At 60.9% G+C, this 17,877-nt stretch overlaps 1 protein-coding gene across 10 annotated transcripts in view; it reads left to right on the top strand.

Moving 5' to 3' along the window:
- Positions 1-6,730: 6,730 nt before the first annotated feature.
- The window catches only part of LOC100998684, a 53,077-nt gene continuing 41,930 nt past the window's right edge, over positions 6,731-17,877 (top strand). For 6 of the 10 annotated variants that reach the window (XM_031654708.1, XM_031654706.1, XM_031654711.1 and 3 more), the window contains exons 1-4: positions 8,561-8,976; positions 9,370-9,845; positions 11,047-11,145; positions 14,151-14,258. In XM_031654708.1, coding sequence (XP_031510568.1) covers positions 8,834-8,976; positions 9,370-9,845; positions 11,047-11,145; positions 14,151-14,258 — 826 coding nt within the window. In that variant the 5' untranslated portion in view covers positions 8,561-8,833. Of the gene's footprint in view, positions 7,179-8,558; positions 8,977-9,369; positions 9,846-11,046; positions 11,146-14,150; positions 14,259-17,877 lie in introns of those variants that run through there. The other 4 variants (XM_031654713.1, XM_031654712.1, XM_031654707.1 and 1 more) reach the window with 4 other exon arrangements.

The following is a 17,877-nucleotide window of genomic DNA, read 5'->3' as shown; positions in this document are numbered from 1 at the left end:
ACCCTCAGCCTGCACCTGGAACCCTGACCCCAGGGCCCGGTGGGAGTGGGGCCTGCCGAGGGCTGGGCAGTGTTTGAGCTCTGTCATCAGGAAGGCTCTTGTTAGTAACACTGTGAACCCTCATGAAGCCAACGCCCCAGACAGGCCCCAGGGGCCGCTCCCTCTCGTCAGAGAGCAGGTGAGCCTAGGGAGGAGCTGGTGTGGCCCCATGGCAGCACTGCTGCCCCGTTTTGGCCACTTGGGAGCCATAACCCAACGTGAAGGGACGCGGGTAGGGGATGGTCCAGACGCTCAGTAGGAATTTGCCTCCTCTTGCAGGTTCTGTGCACAGCTCTGGGCCAGGTGAACATCCCCCTGCTTCTCTGACATTCATAGACAAAGTCAGGCTGTCCCCAAAAGCCCACCCAGGACAGCACAAATCTGAGCCCAGCCGTGGTGGGAATAAGCCCACGAGGGTCTCATCTGGGATCCTTGGACACCTCCTGGCCGTGTTGAGGCAGGCTGAGGGTCCAAGAAGCTCCCGCAGGGGCCGCCCCTTCCCGGCCCCCTGCCCAAGGATAGGGGCCACCTGCAGCATGGCCTTGCCTGGGACAGTGTTGAGCAATCTCTGGGGACCAAGGGATTGCTGCCCCCCAGCTGCCTGCAGAGGAGCAGGACACCCGGAGCGCTGGAGAGACCAGGCCACCTCCCAGCCTTTGCTCCCAACTCCAATCTGAACACCAAAATGAGTTTCTTGGCAACAGATTTGTTTTCCTACGGCGCTTTTCTGGGTTGGAGGGACACATTTTCTTGGGGGCGGGTGATGGGTGTCAGGGACCCCACCCTCTCCACCAGCAGCCCAGCCCTGCGGGTAACCCCGCCAGGACGGGGAGAGGGTGCCACCTGCTGGCATCCCCATGGCCATATAGGTCCCCTGGGAGAACCCTGGATTTTCAGGGGTCACACAGGCTGCCTGTCCCCAAGCGGACCCCTGGACCCCAAGGCACCCGTTTTGGGAGTGGGCGGGGAGTGGGGGCAGCGCGTCCTGTGCTGCAAACTGATTAGCGCCCTTAGTTGAAAAACTGGCCTAATGGCCTACGGGGAAGCTCGGGTTCCAAGGACCCAGGTACCCAACACCCTGGGTAGGGGCCACGGGGCCCAGCAGGAGAGAGAGGCCGGCAGCCGGGATCCCCACTGCCCTCCCGTTACACCTCCGCCCCCGACTGACCGCCCCAGCCTGGCTAATTTTTAACTGTTTTTGGTAGTAGATAGGTTCTACTCCAGCAGCCGAGTGGCCTTCAGGGTTGAGTTTGGTGTCACTGGACTTGGCTGTGCCTCTGTCAGTCCCCCAGCCAGGCCCGAACTGCCCCACGGGCCGCCCTTCCACGGAACTGCTTCGAGGTTCGGAAGCAGCTCCGGGCTGGAAGCCCGCAGCTGCCGGGCCCTGCTGGCTGGGTGGGGGGTCCCAGGGGAAGACGGAGAAATGAGGGGTGCAGCAAGCTGGGAGGGCTTGCTGGGGGCTCTGATGGCCCCGCCCTCCCCTGCTGTCCTTGGGGAGCACAGCAGGGGCGTGGGTGGGGTGCCCCAAGTGTGTGCCTGCTCCCTGCCAGTCAGGGTGGGGTCCTTGGTGGTGCCTGGAGACCCTTCCCCTGCTCAGCCCCCCACAGCCCCTCAGGGCCTAACAGGATGCAGCGCCCCAGGTGTTGCCCCACCCCATCCCGCCCACAGCAGGGCTGGGGGCCTGGGGGGTGGGGCTGGGGTTGGGTGGCCGGGGGGTGGGGTAGCGTCCAGGTGAGGCCCCTGGTGAGTGCTGGGGCTGCGGCAGGGCTCTGGAGCTGCCGGGGAGGAGCCTACACAGACGCCTGGAGTTTCTCTGGCAACCACGTCCCTCCCCTCCCTGAAGGTACCAGCTCCCAGGGCTCCTGTGCGCTGTGGGCAGTGGCCTCCGAGTCGCGGGTGCTTCCCATGACGGACGGGGCGGCCGGGCCTTCCAGCGGGTGAGTAGGGGGCTTTGTACCTGAGCCCCACCCAGTCCTTCCCAAGCACCAGAGGAGGGGCCTGGGGCTGCAGAGCCGCTGGGGTTGATGGGAGGGGGTGAAAGGGCACAGGCCAGTGGGGAGGGGCTTAGACTTGCCTTTTCCGGGAACTTAGCCGGGAGAGAGCAGCCCACACGCTTCCATCCAGTTCCCCTGGGTAGGGGAGGGGGTCTTCCCACCTAGGGGCTCCCTCTGACGGCTTGGGGCCCCCTTACGGGCAAAGCCAGGCTATCCCCGGGACAGGAATTTTCCTTTCCCCACCCACTGGGCTGCCCTGCCTCTGGGCTTAGGTCCCAGGTAGGGCCCTGGGATGAAGCCGTCACGTAATGAACTATCTCAGTTTCCCCATCTGTGAAATGGGGATAAACACTGCCCAGCCCCAGACGGCTGATGCCTGGTCCTACATTTGGTCCTACTGGGCAGTGTGTGGTAGAGGTGGAGGCAGCCGGCTGACGGAGGCTTATCACTGTACCTCCATGGCTGACGGAGGCTCACTACTGTACCCCCACAAAGGGGGCCCAGCTGACCGTTCTGCACCCCGAGGCGGGGATGTCCGTGGCTCCTCTCCTGGTGGCATCCCATGCCGGCCGCTGCCAGGTCTCAGGCTCCACAGCTGCATGGTTGCCTGGGGAACATGCTAGGCACAGGTATGGGTGCCCCGGGCCACACTGGCTTGGGAGACGTTGCTATCCACAGCGGTCCTGGGGGGTGAGGGGTGGCCTGCCGCAGGGGCTGCCGCCCTCACGCTTTGCTGGCGTGGCTGTGGCCTCTCCTCGGCTGTGGTGGACGGTGTCTTGCAGCAGCTCTGAGCTACCCGTGTGTGCCGTAGGCCAGGGCTTTTATTAGGGGGCTGCATCACCACACGTGGCGGCTGGCCGAGGGTATTGCAGGGACTGGGGCCTAGAGGTTGGAGGGGTGCCGGCAACTATGACCCCGGGTCCTACCTGTCACTCCTCTAAGGACAGGGCCACTATCCCTATGATTTCTCTCCACCTCATCTCACCCCTTTCAGAGTTTCCGTCTGGCTTCCCCCCTGGCACTCTCCCCTAGGGTCTTCACAAATAGCTGGCTGTTGTGCCACCTCCTTCCCACCCTTGCATCTGCCACCTCCATGTGGTCCAGTCCCCCCTGTGCCCGGCAGAGTCCCAGGGGGAGTGGCTGGTGTCTGAACTGTCTGCAGCGTCATGGGGCAGGTCTGCAGCATCATGCAGCCAAGGCTGGAGGGGCAGGTGCCTGTACTCAGTCATCCTAGCGGCCCAGGCTGGCCTTGTCTGCCCTGCAGACCTGGGCAGGCGTGTGTGTGTGTGTGTGTGTGTGTGTGTTGTGTGGTTCAGTACTGTGTGTGTGAATGTGTACGTGTGTGGGCCGTCTGGCATCTGCTACAGGTCAAGGTGGCAATACGTGGTATGGCTGCGATGTAAAGTGGTCCAGTAAAAGCCAGGTGTCTGTAAGTGTTGTGGTATCTTTAGGTGCAAGGTGACGCAAACCAAAGCACCGCAGACCGGCATACGCGATGTCGCGCCCGCATATGTTTCTTGTGGTGGTACTCCACCGCATCCAGGTAAGCCAGGTGCTGCCAGGTGTGTGTTGCTCAGGTGGCGTGCACCAGGCAGTATCCAGGTGTTGTATCTTAGTGTCCAGGCATGGTTTGCGCGGAAGCGTAAGTAACTGCATGCATGATCTGCGGTATTGTGGTAAGCCAGGTGGGTTTGAGTGGCTGTTGTGGCTCAGGGCGGTGCAAGCAGGTTGAATGATCAACTGCGCATGTGCTTTTGGGTGTATGAGTCCCCAGGTGCCCAGGCGTCCTCATCCCCTGCGGGTCATTTCCCCGCACCTGGGTCAGCCCCGCACCTCTGGTCAGCCTTACAGAGCTGGCACTGCTGGACGGGCTTCTCTTGGGACGCTGGAAACCTTCCCCTTTCCTGGGCGCCTGGTGGCCTCAGGGCATGGTTGAGGGTGGCTGGAGCCTCCAGCCAGGGGGCAGGGCCAGCCTGGTGTGTCTGCTGCCAGGGGTCACTGCTTGGCACCTAGGGCCAGGGCTGAGGACGTGGAGGTTGGGTGCCATGCTGGGTGCCATGCCCACGTCCAGGCCTGTGCTCGGCTGCCGTGGCTGCAGAGGGCTCTGCGGTCTCCAGCCCTGGGCCCCGTGAGGCAGGGGCGTGGCGGGCACCTCTCCTTCACGGCCCACTGGCTCCGTCCCCCAGGCCTGCTTGGGCCTGCCTAGGGTTTGCTTTTCTAGGGCGAGGCGGTGCCAAGTAAACAGTGTCGCTAATTAGAGCAGAGCTGCCACCAGCTTCCAGGAGGAAGCCCCCCACCCTGCCACCCACCCAGCCCCGCCAGCCAAGACCGCAGCAGAAGTGCGGCATATGCCACAGGCTAGAGTGCCAACAGGCTTCCACGGCGGCAGCCGGCTACGCTTGCCGTGGGAGGTGCCACCTGCAGGCTACACCTGCACGGAGCTGGGCAGAGGTGTGTGGTGAGTGGTATGTGTGTTGTGTGTATTGTGTGGTGTGCGTGTTGTCTCTGTGTGTTGTGTGCATTGCCTGCATGTGTGATGTATGTTATGTGTTTTTCCATGTATTGTGTGTCCTGTGTGTGGTGTGTGTCTGTGCATGTAATGGGTGTATAATGGATGCTGTCGCATGAAATGCCGTCTGTGTTGTGTAATGCGTTGTGTCTGTGTGTGGTGTGTGTATACGGATGTGATGTGTGTTGTTTGTGTCTGTGTGCAATGTGTGTCGGCACGTCCAGGCCCAGGTCCGGCACGTGGTGGTCCTCAGGTGATCCAGGCCAGGCATGCAGTGATACGGCCTGGCGAGCCAGTGTGGTGCTGCGGCCATCCAGGCACAGTGAATCCGCAGGTCCGTGGCCAGGCGGTCCAGGTGGTGCATGTGGTCCAGGTATCATGGATGCAGCATTGTGCGGCTGCACAGGTGACGCGTGGCTCCCAGGTGGCCAGGTGGCATTGGTCCAGGTGATGTGCAAGTGGACGTGCTGCAGATCATTCCCGTGGCTCCAGGTGAAGGGTCCAGCCAGGCGGTCTCAGGTGGTCAGGTGGCAGGTGGATGCATTTCAGGTGGTGATTGCATGTCCAGGCAGGCCAGGTGGTGGACGTGGTGGTGGGGAAGATAGTGGATGGACCAGTGGCCCAGGTTGTGGTGATTGATGGTGGTGAGGGTGGTTCTCAGGTGGACATGTGGTTGAATGAAGAATGGAAGAATCCAGGAATGAAGGAGCCCAGGAAGAAGGTGGACATCCAGGAATGGAGCCCCAGGAAGATCCAGGTGGAAGGAAGGAAGGAACTGGATCCTGAAGGAACTGACGTTGTGTGTGGTGCATGTAGTATGTGTGGTGTGTGTACTTTTATGTGTTGTGTGTGTGTTGTGCTGTGTGTTGTGTATCACGGGGAGGCATGTGCTTTTGGGTGTGTGGAACCCACGGTGCCCAGGCATCCTTGTCCCCTGCGGGTCATTTCCCCGCACCTGGGTCACCCCTGGGAGCTGGTGCTGCTGGGAGGGCTTCTCCTGGGCCCTGGAAACCTGCCCTTTTTCCTTTCCTGGGCGCCGAGCCGCCCTTTGAGGACAGAGGTGCTGTCTTGGTCCCTCCCTGGCTTCCTTTCTTCCCCCACCCCAGCCCCAGGGTGAGCACTGTGTACTCCACGTGTCTTCTGACCCCCAGGAGTCCTAGCAGCTGGGGCTGACCCTCCGCTCACTTTACAGCGGGGAAGACTCGTGCCCAGAGGGTTGAACGACTGGCCGGCCGTCGCCAGCCTCGGAGACAGCCGTGTGTCTGGGAATCGGTGCTCTTGGCCTCTGGGCCCCAAGGTCGCTGCGAAGGGGAGCTGCATGGCTGTTCTGTGGGCTTTTCATCCCAGCCCCTCCTGGCTGAGGTGCCATCCCCATGCAGTGGCTCTGCATGATGCTGGGACCCTAGGTGGCTGCTGCTATTCCCTGGCCTGGCCTTGGAGACATGGAAGGTGTGGGACGGCTTGGCACGCCCGGCCTTCTGACCCTGCTGGGACCCTGGACACATGACTTAGGCTGAGCCTCGTCCCCCGGTTAAGTGGAAGTAGCACCTGCATTTCTCCCGTGGGATTGCCCTGAGATGGTGTAAAATAAGTCCTCAAGCACTTGCCACGGCGCCCGGTGCACTGGGGGCGCTGGAACGCTCTTCCAGCATCTGCACGCCAGTGTGTGCCACGCGCAAGGCTACTTCCTGCCCCCAGGGACCATCCCCCCAGGGAGGGAGGCCTGGGAGGGGCGGCAGAGGGGAACTACGTGTGCCTCACTGAGCCGGACTGGAGCATGGTGGGCCGAGGTGGAGGGAGCGGTGTGGCTGCGGAGGGGCCTGGAGCCAAGGTGCAGGGTCTGAGTGGGTATGAACCCAGTTAGGCCTGGAGCGGGGTGGGGACATGGCTGGCTGAGCCTGGCTGCACGGCTCCTGTGCTGCTGGGGACAGGGCGGGCCCGGTTTGCCCAGGGGATACCCCTTCACTGGGGCTGCAGCCTCTGCCCAGTGGCCGTCTCGGAGCCTTGCTGTTCCTGTCCACCCCATGCTGAGCAGCCCCAAGCCTCGTATCCCAGCAGGCTGAGTCTCCTGGGGGCGGGGCAGGGGCACCAGCTGGTGCAGGCTGTGAGCGGTCCCTCTGGCACGGACATCAGCAGAGGGTCCTGGACAGATGGAACAGCCTTCGGGAGCTGACGTGCGTCCCCTGATTCAGAGCTGTGTCTGGAAAGCTTCGGCCGGTGACCAGGCCAGCGGGACCGATGCTCAGCTGTCCCCCAGGGCAGATGGGGAGGAGAAGGAAGGAAGCTGGCGGTGGGGGCGACTCGCAGGACCTCGTGATGCTCTGCTCGCTGGATTTGCTTTTCCGTTCCCAGGCATTTGCTGTCATGATTTTGTTCCTGGCCACAATAACGCATTTCCACGGCCGTCCTGCTGCGTTTATGATGCGGCTCCTTCCAGAGCCTCCAGGCAGCTGCTGAGTGGCTGGGTGGTTTTCCTGCTCGTGGGAAAAAGGGAGCCACCAGGCCTGGCCTCTTCTGCTCATAAGGACCTTACCCCTGTCCCTTTATGGGAGCAGGGCTGACAGCTCAAGACCACTGCTGATTTGGGAGCCTGAAGGCCTGGCAGGGAGGTGGCAACCTGTCAGCAGGGGGACCAGGTCTGTGCGCCACTCAGATGGCCCCGAGGTGCGGAGGTGGCAGAGGGATCCCCGCGCAGAGCCAGGCTCTGCAGGTAATGGAAGGAGGCTGGAAGTGGAGCTGCCTTCTGGGTGCCTGAGAGCTGTTCAGGCTCCGAGGGCGATGGGGACCCTGTGGGTCACACCACTGGTTCCCTGAAGCTTCCTGTAACATCCCAGACATGCTCCCCAGGGCATAGCAGCCCGAGGGTCATCCTTGTCCCTGCCTCATCCCAGGAATGGGCTCATGCCCTGGCGCTAGGAGGGTGCAGACAGGCCAGGTGGGGGTGGAGGTGGCCGCACCTCGCATTACACGCAGGGCCTGCCTGTCCTTGGATGGCTCCTCTCTCCTTCCCCTCCGAGGCTGCTGGTGGCTCAGCCTCTGTGCCCTGGATGCCCGTGGCTGTGCCTGCCAGTGATCAGGGCCCCGTTTGGCTCGGAACCTCCCCTGAGCCCTGTGCCTATGTGGGGCTGGGCTTGGGCGGCATCTCCAGGCGTTCACCTGGCGGTTCCAGAACAGGTTCTATGGGGTGAGCCGAGGGCCCTCCATCCTTCATGCCTGCCTAGGCTTAGGGAGTCTTTTGCTGCAGAACCCCCTTCCCTGGGGTCACTTGGGAAGGGGCACCTTAAGGGCCACTCCTGAAACAAATCCGTGCTCATTATCACCTCAGCTCCATGCCACTGCCACACCCCACAGAGGTGGACTCGCTAGGTGCTCACAGTCCCCAGAGGCAGTGGGGTGGGGTCCCCAGGCTCCAAGGTGGCACTGCCAGTGGGGGTGGGGAAGGAGCTGGGAGGGAACTGGGATCTGAGTCCGAGTTACCCCTCAGGGACTGCAGAACCATGTCCTCCTCACCACACTGCCCCACCAGGGCCCTACTGGGGTGTGCAGGGGCCGAGGAGGCCAGTGGGGGCTCCTGACCTGGGGCAGCACCCGGCATCTCTGCCACTATCACTGTGGGCAAAGGGTGCCTTCTGCCCTGCACCAGGGTGAGCCCAGAAGCCAGCGTCCCTTCCCCTGCCCAGCCCCATGGAACTGACAGGGTGGCGGCTGATGTGTTTCTGTTGGGATGTCTGGGCTGGGCCCCACAACTGCTGGGACCTCTGTGCCTCAGACTGAATTGAGCCTGACTCTGACCTGGGGTTAGGCCCCCGTGCCCACCAACCAGAAACTTGCCCAACCCCGACCCCACAAGCCCAGCCCGGCCCCATTCCCTCCCTGCATGTCATTCTGGGCCTGGGAGGGCTGGGTGGGGCACTGCTGAGAGCCCCAGCAGGAACTGAAGGCCTGAGGCTCTGTCGCTGAGTGACAAGGTTATTATGCTGTCACCAGGCCAGCCGGAACTCTCCCCCACCCCACCAAGAGACAGCTCATTAGGAAGGCCCCCAGCTGTGGCCAGCCCAGGGCCGGGCTGCCCACCGTGCCAGCCCAGTTTCAATGACCCACCTGAGGGTTTCCATCGTGGGCCAGGGGACCGGCACAGGCGGGCATCCGGAGCCAGGCAGCGGCCAGCCCATCCTGGGCAGGGTCGTAGGCGGGGCTGCAGGCCTCGAAGCCGTCATGTGAAGGCAGCAGCGACCCCAGGCAGGTCGGGCCAGGCTGGCCTTGCACCTGCTCACCCCTCGGCCCTGCGGCCATGCCAACCCTGGTCATGGGCACGCTGCCCACCCGCCTGGGGGACACGCCTCAGCTCGGCCACAAGAACAGCCGGAGGCAGGGCCTCTTCTCCCATGGGGCCCCAGGGAGAGCAGCCGACTGGGAGGCTGGTGCCAAGCCCAGGTAGCATCTGCGTGGACTCGGGCGGGGGCCGCACTGCTGGCAGGTGCCATGCCTGCCCCGGGAGGCAGCAGCTCTGTGCAAGATACGAGGGTGTGGGGTCAGAGTGCTGTGGCTGCCTCTGACTGTGCCTTTGGGCAGGCAGTCCGGCCTCTCTGAGACTCAGTTTCTCCATCTGTAAATGAGGCCAATCATATTGCCTACCTCAGAGGGGTGTGGTCAGGGCTTGAGAGAGAATGCTGGGGCTGTCCTTGAGGTGGGGTATGTTCCAGGCCCTCCTCTCCACCTCCAGTCTGCAGAGCAGGAATGCCTGGGGAGGTGGGGCCAGTCTGAGCAGCTCTGCTCGGCACTTCTCCACGTGCACGTCTGACCCGCGTGTCCGCTGTTCCCTCCCAGGCTCCGCGCACCTGCAGCCGAGGATGACATGGCATCCCTGAGGTGGCCCTCCCAGCAGCCGGACCCACCCTGGGCAGCTCCCCACATGGTCGGGTCTGAAGACCTCGAGGAGCCAGGCCCCTGGGGGAAGGCCCGCAGCCTGCCCGTGTGGTCCACAGGCCCGGAGGTCAGGGATGGCGACAGCTCGGTGTCATCGGGCCGCCTCTCGGGTTCTTCGGGGGGCCATGAAGTGTGTGTGTCCTGGAAGGAGAGGCCCCCTCAGGTGTTGGGGCCCCGGTGGCGGCCCAGAAAGAGTGACCCACGGCTGGAGCAGCTGAGAGACAAGATCCGGGCCCAGGCGTGGCAGCAGGGGAGCTGTGCATCCCTGGGCACCTCAGCCCCCTCCAGCACCTCCAGACGCCACAAAGCCTCCGTGTTGGCGCTTAGGAGGAAGACCCAAGAGGCAAAAAATCCCCCTCCAGCCCCTGAATGCTCAGGTCAGTGGCCGCTTTGCCAGAGAGGGGCAGGAGGGCTGTGAGGCTGTTGGGAGGGTGGAGAGCGGGCAGGATCGAGCTGTGCTGGGCACGTGGTGGGGGCCAGCCGGGTGTATGCAGTGTGCCCCCAGGGTGGGGATTAGGAGTCATGAAGGGGTGCTTCTGAGCCGGGTCCATGATGTGGATCCCTCCCTGGAGACGGCAGGGGAGCGGTGGAGACGCCAGCACCCAGGACGGGGGTCACACAGGGCTTGCGGGGCTGGAAGAGGGGGCCTGGTCTCTGGACCTAGAGTCTGTGCCTTTGTCCCTGTAGCCTCGGGGGACGCTGCATGGTCAGGCTTGTGGGGACTTAGGTCAGGAGTGTCCTAAAATGTCAGCCTGGGATTTGGAAAGTCTGGCGGCTTCCCTCCTGCAGGGACAGGGGTGGGAGTGTGGTGGGGGTCTTGGCTTTGGAGGGGTCAAGGGTGGGAGTGGTAACTAAAGAAGTTTGGAGGCTGGGCGCGGTGGCTCAAGCTTGTAATCCCAGCACTTTGGGAGGCCAAGGCGGGCGGATCACGAGATCAGGAGATCGAGACCATCCTGGCTAACATGGTGAAACCCCGTCTCTACTAAAAAATACCAAAAAAAAAAAAAAATTAGCCGGGCGAGGTGGCGGGCGCCTGTAGTCCCAGCTACTCGGGAGGCTGAGGCGGGAGAATGGCGTAGACCCCGGAGGCAGAGCTTGCAGTGAGCTGAGATCTGGCCACTGCACTCCAGCCTGGGCCACAGAGCGAGACTCCGTCTCAAAAAAAAAAAAAAAAGTTTGGAAACGGCTTCACTTTTGGAGTAATGTTGAGAGCCAGTCCTGTGGATTCTCTGTGTCCAGGTATTTAACTCTTTTCCTAAGAAAACACGGAAGATGTTTTCCTCCTTTATTTTATTTTATATTTATTTTTTATTTTTTTATTTGTTCGAGATGGAGTCTCGCTCTGTCGCCCAGGTTGGAGTGCAGTGGCGTGAGTGTTTCGTGGGGACAGAGCTTCAGGAGGCAGAGGTTGTCGTGAGCTGAGATTGCACCACTGCCCTCCAGCTTGGGTGACCGTGAGACTTTGTCTCAAATAAATAAATAAAGGCTCTTGAGCTGCTGCCAAAATGGAACCTTTTCTTGGAAATTTTTTGTGGATCTCTCTCCTCACGCTGCCTTCTTCTTTTCACCCTGTTCCAGGTTTCGGCATCTTGAGCGCGGCTGAGCGCAGAGTTGAAGCCAAGGCCTCCCGTGGCCAGGGGCACGCGCTCTCCAGGGTCTCCCAGCACCAGGTTCCTGGTGAGTGGCTCTGTGGCTGGCTGCCCTGGTGCTCCGGGTTACGTGCTCAGGCCATGATATGGGCAGCACAGGCTGGACCACACTCACAAAGACACAGGGTCAGGGAGGACCCCAACTGGAAAGAGGCCAAGCGGGGATTTGGAGCCAGACTGCCATTCTCTGGAGCCTGTTGTAACCCTCTGCCTCTCCAGTGAGACAGGAATCCAGGCAGGCCCTGCAGGGTAGGGGAGTTGAACAGGGGCATTTTTTTTTTTTTTTTTTTTTTCGGGAGAGATCTCCTGCACAAAATAGGCAAGGAGTTTCCCGTGTGGCCTCATGCCAGCCACAGGGAGTGGGCCTGGGGCCCTCCAGGTCCCTGCCAGCTCCTGGGCTCGCTTTTCCATCTTGCACATTCGAGGCATCCAGCCCACAGAGGGGGAGACGCTGAACCATTGGCGGGCTCCCAGGCCCGTGAGGAAGGGGCCAGGGCCAAGGGCCAAGGGCCAAGGGCCCCACCAGGTTTTTTTTTTTTTTTTTTGAGACGGAGTCTCGCTGTCGCCCAGGCTGGAATGCAGTGGCCGGATCCTAGCTCACTGCAAGCTCCGCCTCCTGGGTTTACGCCATTCTCCTGCCTCAGCCTCCCGAGTAGCTGGGACTACAGGTGCCCACCACTCACCCGGCTAGTTTTTTTTGTTTGTATGTTTTTTAGTAGAGATGGGGTTTCACCATGTTAGCCAGGATGGTCTCGATCTCCTGACCTTGTGATCCGCTCGTCTCAGCCTCCCAAAGTGCTGGGATTACAGGCTTGAGCCACCGTGCCCGGCCCCCACCAGGTTTTTACTCACTCATTTGTTTGACAAATGGGAGGGGTAGGATGCAGGGGGCAGGAGCTGCTGCTGGGGGCTGGAGGATGTGGCCTTTATCCCGGGCAATGGGAGCCGTTAGGCCTAGGCCGGGAGTGGCCGTGAGCTGGGCTTGGGCAGGCTCACTCTGCTGCCGGGGCGAAATGGATGCAGGAGGCTCTCCCCAGTCCGGAGAGAGGCAGATGCTGGCAAGATTCCTGAGACCCAGAATGAAGGATGCGGAGCTTGGGAGCAGAGGCGTTTCGGGCTCAGCACAGGGAATCATGTGCGTTTTCGTGGGGACAGTTGTCACCCATCCCAGTGGTGCAGTGCTGGCCGGGTGTGCCCAGGTTGATGGTTTCTTCATGAGGTCTGGTGGGGCGGCAGCCACAGGCACGCATTTGGGTGTGTTCCTCCCATGTGGTGTGTGAGCCAGTGCAGATGTGGGCGGGGTCCTGGGCTGGCCCTCAGACAGCAGGGGACAGAGCCCTCTCCCTCACCCCGCAGTTGCAGGGGCACTCCTGCCCATCCAGATCCAGTTCCGCCTGAGCCCCGTGGTCAGCGCCATTTTGTTCCTCCCTCCTCCGCCTTCCGGGGGACCCCAATGGCATCGGCTTGTCCAGGTGGCCACTCTCCCTGCCCCTGCCCCAGGTCAAGTTCAGGGTCCAGCAATGGGTCACTCAGGGACCTCAGCCACTCCATCCTATTGGTCACCGGCTCCTGGCAGCCTCGTTTTCATGCTCCCAGTTTGAGAACTCTCCAGAAGCAGGCATGGAGGAGGGCCTTTTTTTTTTTTTTGAGATGGAGTCTCGCTCTGTCGCCCAGGCTGGAGTGCAGTGGCCGGATCTCAGCTCACTGCAAGCTCCGCCTCTCGGGTTTACGCCATTCTCCTGCCTCAGCCTCCGAGTAGCTGGGACTACAGGCGCCCGCCACCTCGCCCAGCTAGTTTTTTGTATTTTTAGTAGAGACAGGGTTTCACCATGTTAGCCAGGATGGTCTCGATCTCCTGACCTCGTGATCTACCCGCCTCAGCCTCCCAAAGTGCTGGGATTACAGGCTTGAGCCACCGCGCCCGGCCTAGGGCCTTTTTTTTAAAGTGCCCAGTTCAGTGGCGCTAAGCACATTCATCGTGCTGTGCAGACATTGCCAGCCTCCATCTCTAGAACTTTCCATCTTCCCAAACCGAAGCTCTGTCCCCACTTACTCTCCATCTCCGTCCCCCAGCCCCTGGCACCTACCTTCCTACTTCCTGTCTCTATGGACCTAGTGACTCTGGGGACCGTATAGAATGTGTCCCTTGCAGAGGACCTGGCTCTTGAGGCTCCTCCTGCCAGCAGAGTTGGGGCCTGTAAAACCAAGGGACAGGCCCAGCCTGGACCCAGTGGCGTTTGGAGGTTCAGACGCCTTTGGGTCAGGGTCCTCTTCTAGGGGTCCCCACCCGTGGGACACCCGTCAGACACAGCAGGCTCTCGCATGGTGGCTTCCCAGATGTGCCCCCACCCCAGCTGTGCGGAGACTAAAGCTTGGAGGCAGGGAAAGATGACCTGTCAGCTTCCGAAGCCAGGCCCTCTCGGTGGCCGCTGCACTCTCTGCAGGACTTTGAGCAAACTGCATCCCCTGGGGTTCTCCATTTCCTCCGCATCAGCAGAGGGGTCCACCCCGCCATGCCAACGCCTCTCCAGGTCTTGCCCTTGCTCTTCCTGGCCCTGGTCCCAGAGGTGTTCAGTCCACTGTTGCCACTCTGTGCATTCACTTGGGTCCTGGCCGGTCCAGTCATTCATTCACTCCACAAACAGTCCTGAGTGCCCATGGCCTGGGCCCCCAGCTGGGTGCTGGATTCAGAGAGGAGAAACTGGTTCCTGTCCTCAGGACCTCTGGGCCTGGAGGGGAAGCCGCCAGACACTCGGGAGGGAATTTGAGTAGGTGTGCCCGATTCTCTAGGGAGGAGTCCCCAGCAGCAGTCCCCAGGCAGAGCACTGCAGGGGACGTGACAGTCAGACTGTGCCACGTCCCCAGCGTTAGCTGCCCACCCTGGCTCTCACCAACCAGGGACCAGGACCGGCAATGTTTATGACTCTAGGAACTGTGTTTGCATAGGACCCCAGGGCAGCCATGTGGCGGGGCCTGTGTGTCATTTTACTGCTCACCCTCCCTCCCTTCCTTCCTTTCTCTTCCTCACTGAAGTTCTAAGGGAAAAACCCAAAAGGGCCAAGAGCAGTTCTTGCAAAAGAGAGAAGACTCCCAAGTCACCCTACCCTAGAAGACCAGCCAAGGACAAAGACAAAGACGAAGGTAAGGTTTGCTATTTTGGGGCCCTGGCACACTAGGTGTATATGATCCTGGCGCACACTAGGTAGGCAGATGGCTTTCATTTCTGGAGCTGGGGCTGGCTGGCCGGACTGCCACGTGCACAGGGTTCTGCAGGGCACCTGGGATCGGCAGGCCCGGCTGGAGCGTCAGGGCTGGTGCCCCAGGCAACTGGTGACCTTGGCCACCACTGGAGCAGCAGGTGGTTCCTGTCTGGGCAGGGGCGTGTCCCTTGAGACAAAGTAGAAGTCCACAAAACACCGGGCACTATTGTCCTCTCAACACTGGGAGACTGGGCGCGTCTAAGGAAACAGAGCCGTTCAATCACACTGTAGCATGCATTGGCAGCTCATGGTACCCACAGCTCATACCACCTGCCGCTCATGGCACCCGTAGCTCAAGGCACCCACACCCCATGGCACCCACAGCTCACAGCACCCACAGCCCACGGCACCTGCAACTTATGGCGCCCGCAGCCTACACCACCCGCAGCTCACGCCACCTGCAGCTCACAGCTCTCCAGAGCAGTAACAGATACTGGCATGGGTGCACGTGCGGTGGGCAGCTCAGGGCATGCTTGGCCGAGGGAGCCGTGCCTGCTTTGTCAAGTAGGCACATTTAATGAGCAAGCCAGGACATCTCCTTCCACCTGCACACTTGGGGGTGGGAAAGGGTATTCTGCAGACCCCACTCCCTCCAGTAGCTTGGGGACTCCGCACAGGCACATGGGGGTGTGGGTCAGCCATGTGCTTGCGTTACGATTAATGTCATGCGTGTTTCCCGGAGAGTCCAGTCAGGTACTCCTGTGGGTGGATCCCAGTGGTCACAGAGGAATTTCTGATCCAGGCATCTCCCCTGCTGAGGACCGGGCAGAGGTGTCAGAGACCCAGTGGCCCAGCCTGGGCATGGGTTTCAGAGATGGCAGGGTGAGCCTGAGAGCGGCCCCTGCCCTTGAGCGGGTGGGCGGCAGGTAGAGTCCCTCCGGGGCTTCCCTCTGGGGCGTCTTCGTGGTCAGGGGAGTGGTGTGGCCAGCGCCCACACTATGTGGGCCCACTGTAGCCTCCTGGTTCCCCGCCAAGGTCAGCAGTCTTGCTCCCATTTTGTAGATGAGGCAACCGAGGTTCACAGAGCGTCCACAGCCTGCCCGGGGCTACACAGGCAGAGGCAGAGCCTCCCACCCGTCCAGCCCGAGGCCGATGCTCCTAACCTGGGAACCCAGCTGTGTGCACCTGGGGCCACGCCTGGGCAGCTTGTCAAGGCCACCCTCCAGGCGTGGATCCTGGGGCCCCTGAACCACGGGGTTTTGGAGATACCAGCAACAGCCCCCAGGTGGAGTGAACGCCACCCACTGGGCTGAGAGTGGCTCTGTGGGACCCTCACTCTAAGTTTTAGCAGTGCCAGCTTGCCGGCCTCTCCCGTGATGCTCCATGCCTCAGTTTCTCCACACTGTGTGCAATCACAGCCCTGGGGCCGCGGGGAGGGGCACTGCGTGGCGTGCGCTCTCTCCGTGCCTGGGGGCCTGAGCGTCTGTCCCGTGTCATCAGTCACCGGCCCCTCTGCTCTTAGGCAAAGCGGCAGCTTCCAGCCGAGCGTAAACGCCTCTGTGCCCACACCCAGAGAGGACGCGCGGGTTAGGTGGGAGCTCAGTGGGGCCACGGGGCCACCATGTGCATTCAGCGGGGCCAGAGGCCAAGCAGGAGGGGAAGGCGATCGAGGGACCCGGGCACCAAGAAGGTTCCGGAAGGCTGTGGAAACATGCGTACAATATAACAATTTTCTGCATGATCACCCCCTCCTTCCCCCAGGTCTTTGGTTTGTTTTATTTTAATGGCTCAGTTGAAAAATGACCTGCTTTCTGCCTGACATTGGGTCAGAGGGCATGCCACCGGCCGCATTCATCATCGTAAGCACCATGTCACCCTGACAGTGTTGACCATTAGTTTCTGTCAGTGACGAAGTCACAGCTGGGCTAAGGAGAGATGAGTTTCAGTTCAGAGGTCAGAGCCACAGGACTTGGGAATTGGATGAATTAGAAATTTGCTGTAGTTAACAAAAAATTAAATCACAATAGTTATAAAATATTCATCCATCCGGGCCAAAGGAAAATGAAGCCCGATATTTAATTTCAGATTATATCACCTCACTTTGCATTTTTTATCATAGATTCGGTCGGCCCCGGAACTTTGACAGGGCACTTGGGGACTTCATCCATTTCCGCAGATTAAAAATCCTCTCGTAAAAAAATTAATTGCCATTAAACTGCTCAGCGGAAGAAAAAATGTGCCCATCAGGACCCATTTATCGAGCGGGACCCTCTGGCGGGCTGATGGGGAAGTGAGTGGCCAGCGATGGAGGGGCTGGGCGAGCAGGCAGGCAGCCCCTCCCCAGGTGGGCCCCGGCGCAGCACCCCAGCGAGGGAAAGCAGCTGTAGGGACTAGGATGGAGAAACCCCACCAGGGCTCCCCTCCATTCTGGGTCCCCCTCGAAACCCAGCTGTGGCCAATTGGGTCACGTTGGCCTCAGCTCCGGCCTTTGACACCACCCTGAGCCAGCGGAATCCTGACCCGCTTCCGGGCCTAACTCCTGCAATGATCGTGACTACCCTTTCATTCTTGGGGCCCTATGGCAGGTGCTGTGAGATACGGACCCCATTTTACACATGGGGAAACTGAGGCATGGATAAGTGAATCACCTGCCTGAGGCCCATGGCTGATGAGTGGCAGAGCCAGACTTAAACCCAGGTCTGGGACTCCTGAGACCACACCCTAAACCTTCCTCTATCTTGGGGTCCTGTCCTAGACAGGGTATGGCCTTAAGGGGTCCTGTCCTAAAGTGGGCGTGGGGCATGGCTTGGGGTCCTGTCCTGGAGAGGGCGTGGCTGTAGGAAACCTGTCCTTGGGGATGTGGCTTTGGGAGGGCATGGCCTGGTGGGCGTGACTGCGTAGCCCATTCCCCTTCCTGGAGAGGTAGCTTCAGGCCTGTGGCTGATGGCCAGGGGTCAGGGCAGTGTGAGGAAGGTGCCATGTCTGGGGGGTGCTAGGGAAGTCCCTGATTCAGTCCAGGAGCCTGCCTCTGGGTGCTTAGCTCTCTGGATGGTCCCTGCCCAGGGCACCCTCACTTGGCAGAACGTTCCCCTTCGTGGTGGCCAGGGTGAGCCCTGGCTGAGACTCCACGGTGGTCTTAACCCCAGGCCATGTGGCGGAACCGCCCTGGGCTGGGCCTAAGGAAGGGGCGTAGGCGCCAGGGACTCATAGCACGTGTGCTGTTGGCCCTGCAGAGCCAGGTGGAATAAGCAGTGTGTGTGAGTGTGAATGTGTGAGCGAGAGCACGGGAAGGCGTGTATATGAGTGTGTGAGAGTGTGGTTGTGTGTGAGCATGAGTCAGAGAGCATATGTGACTGAGTGTGAAAGTGTGAGAGCATGTGTGTCTGTGTGAAAGTGCGTGAGAGCATGAGTGTGTGGCAGTGTGTGAGTGTGAGAACATGTGTGTGTGAATGTGTATGAGACCGAGTGTGTGGTAGTGTGTGTGAGTGTGAGAGCATGTGTGTCTGTGTGAAAGTGTGTGAGAGCATGAGTGTGTGGCAGTGTGTGAGTGTGAGAGCATG

This window comes from Papio anubis, chromosome 13 (assembly GCF_008728515.1).
Source record: "Papio anubis isolate 15944 chromosome 13, Panubis1.0, whole genome shotgun sequence".
NCBI lineage: Eukaryota > Metazoa > Chordata > Mammalia > Primates > Cercopithecidae > Papio > Papio anubis.
The sequence above is the reverse complement of the archived record's forward strand: the minus strand, read 5'-3'. Positions and strand labels throughout refer to the sequence as shown.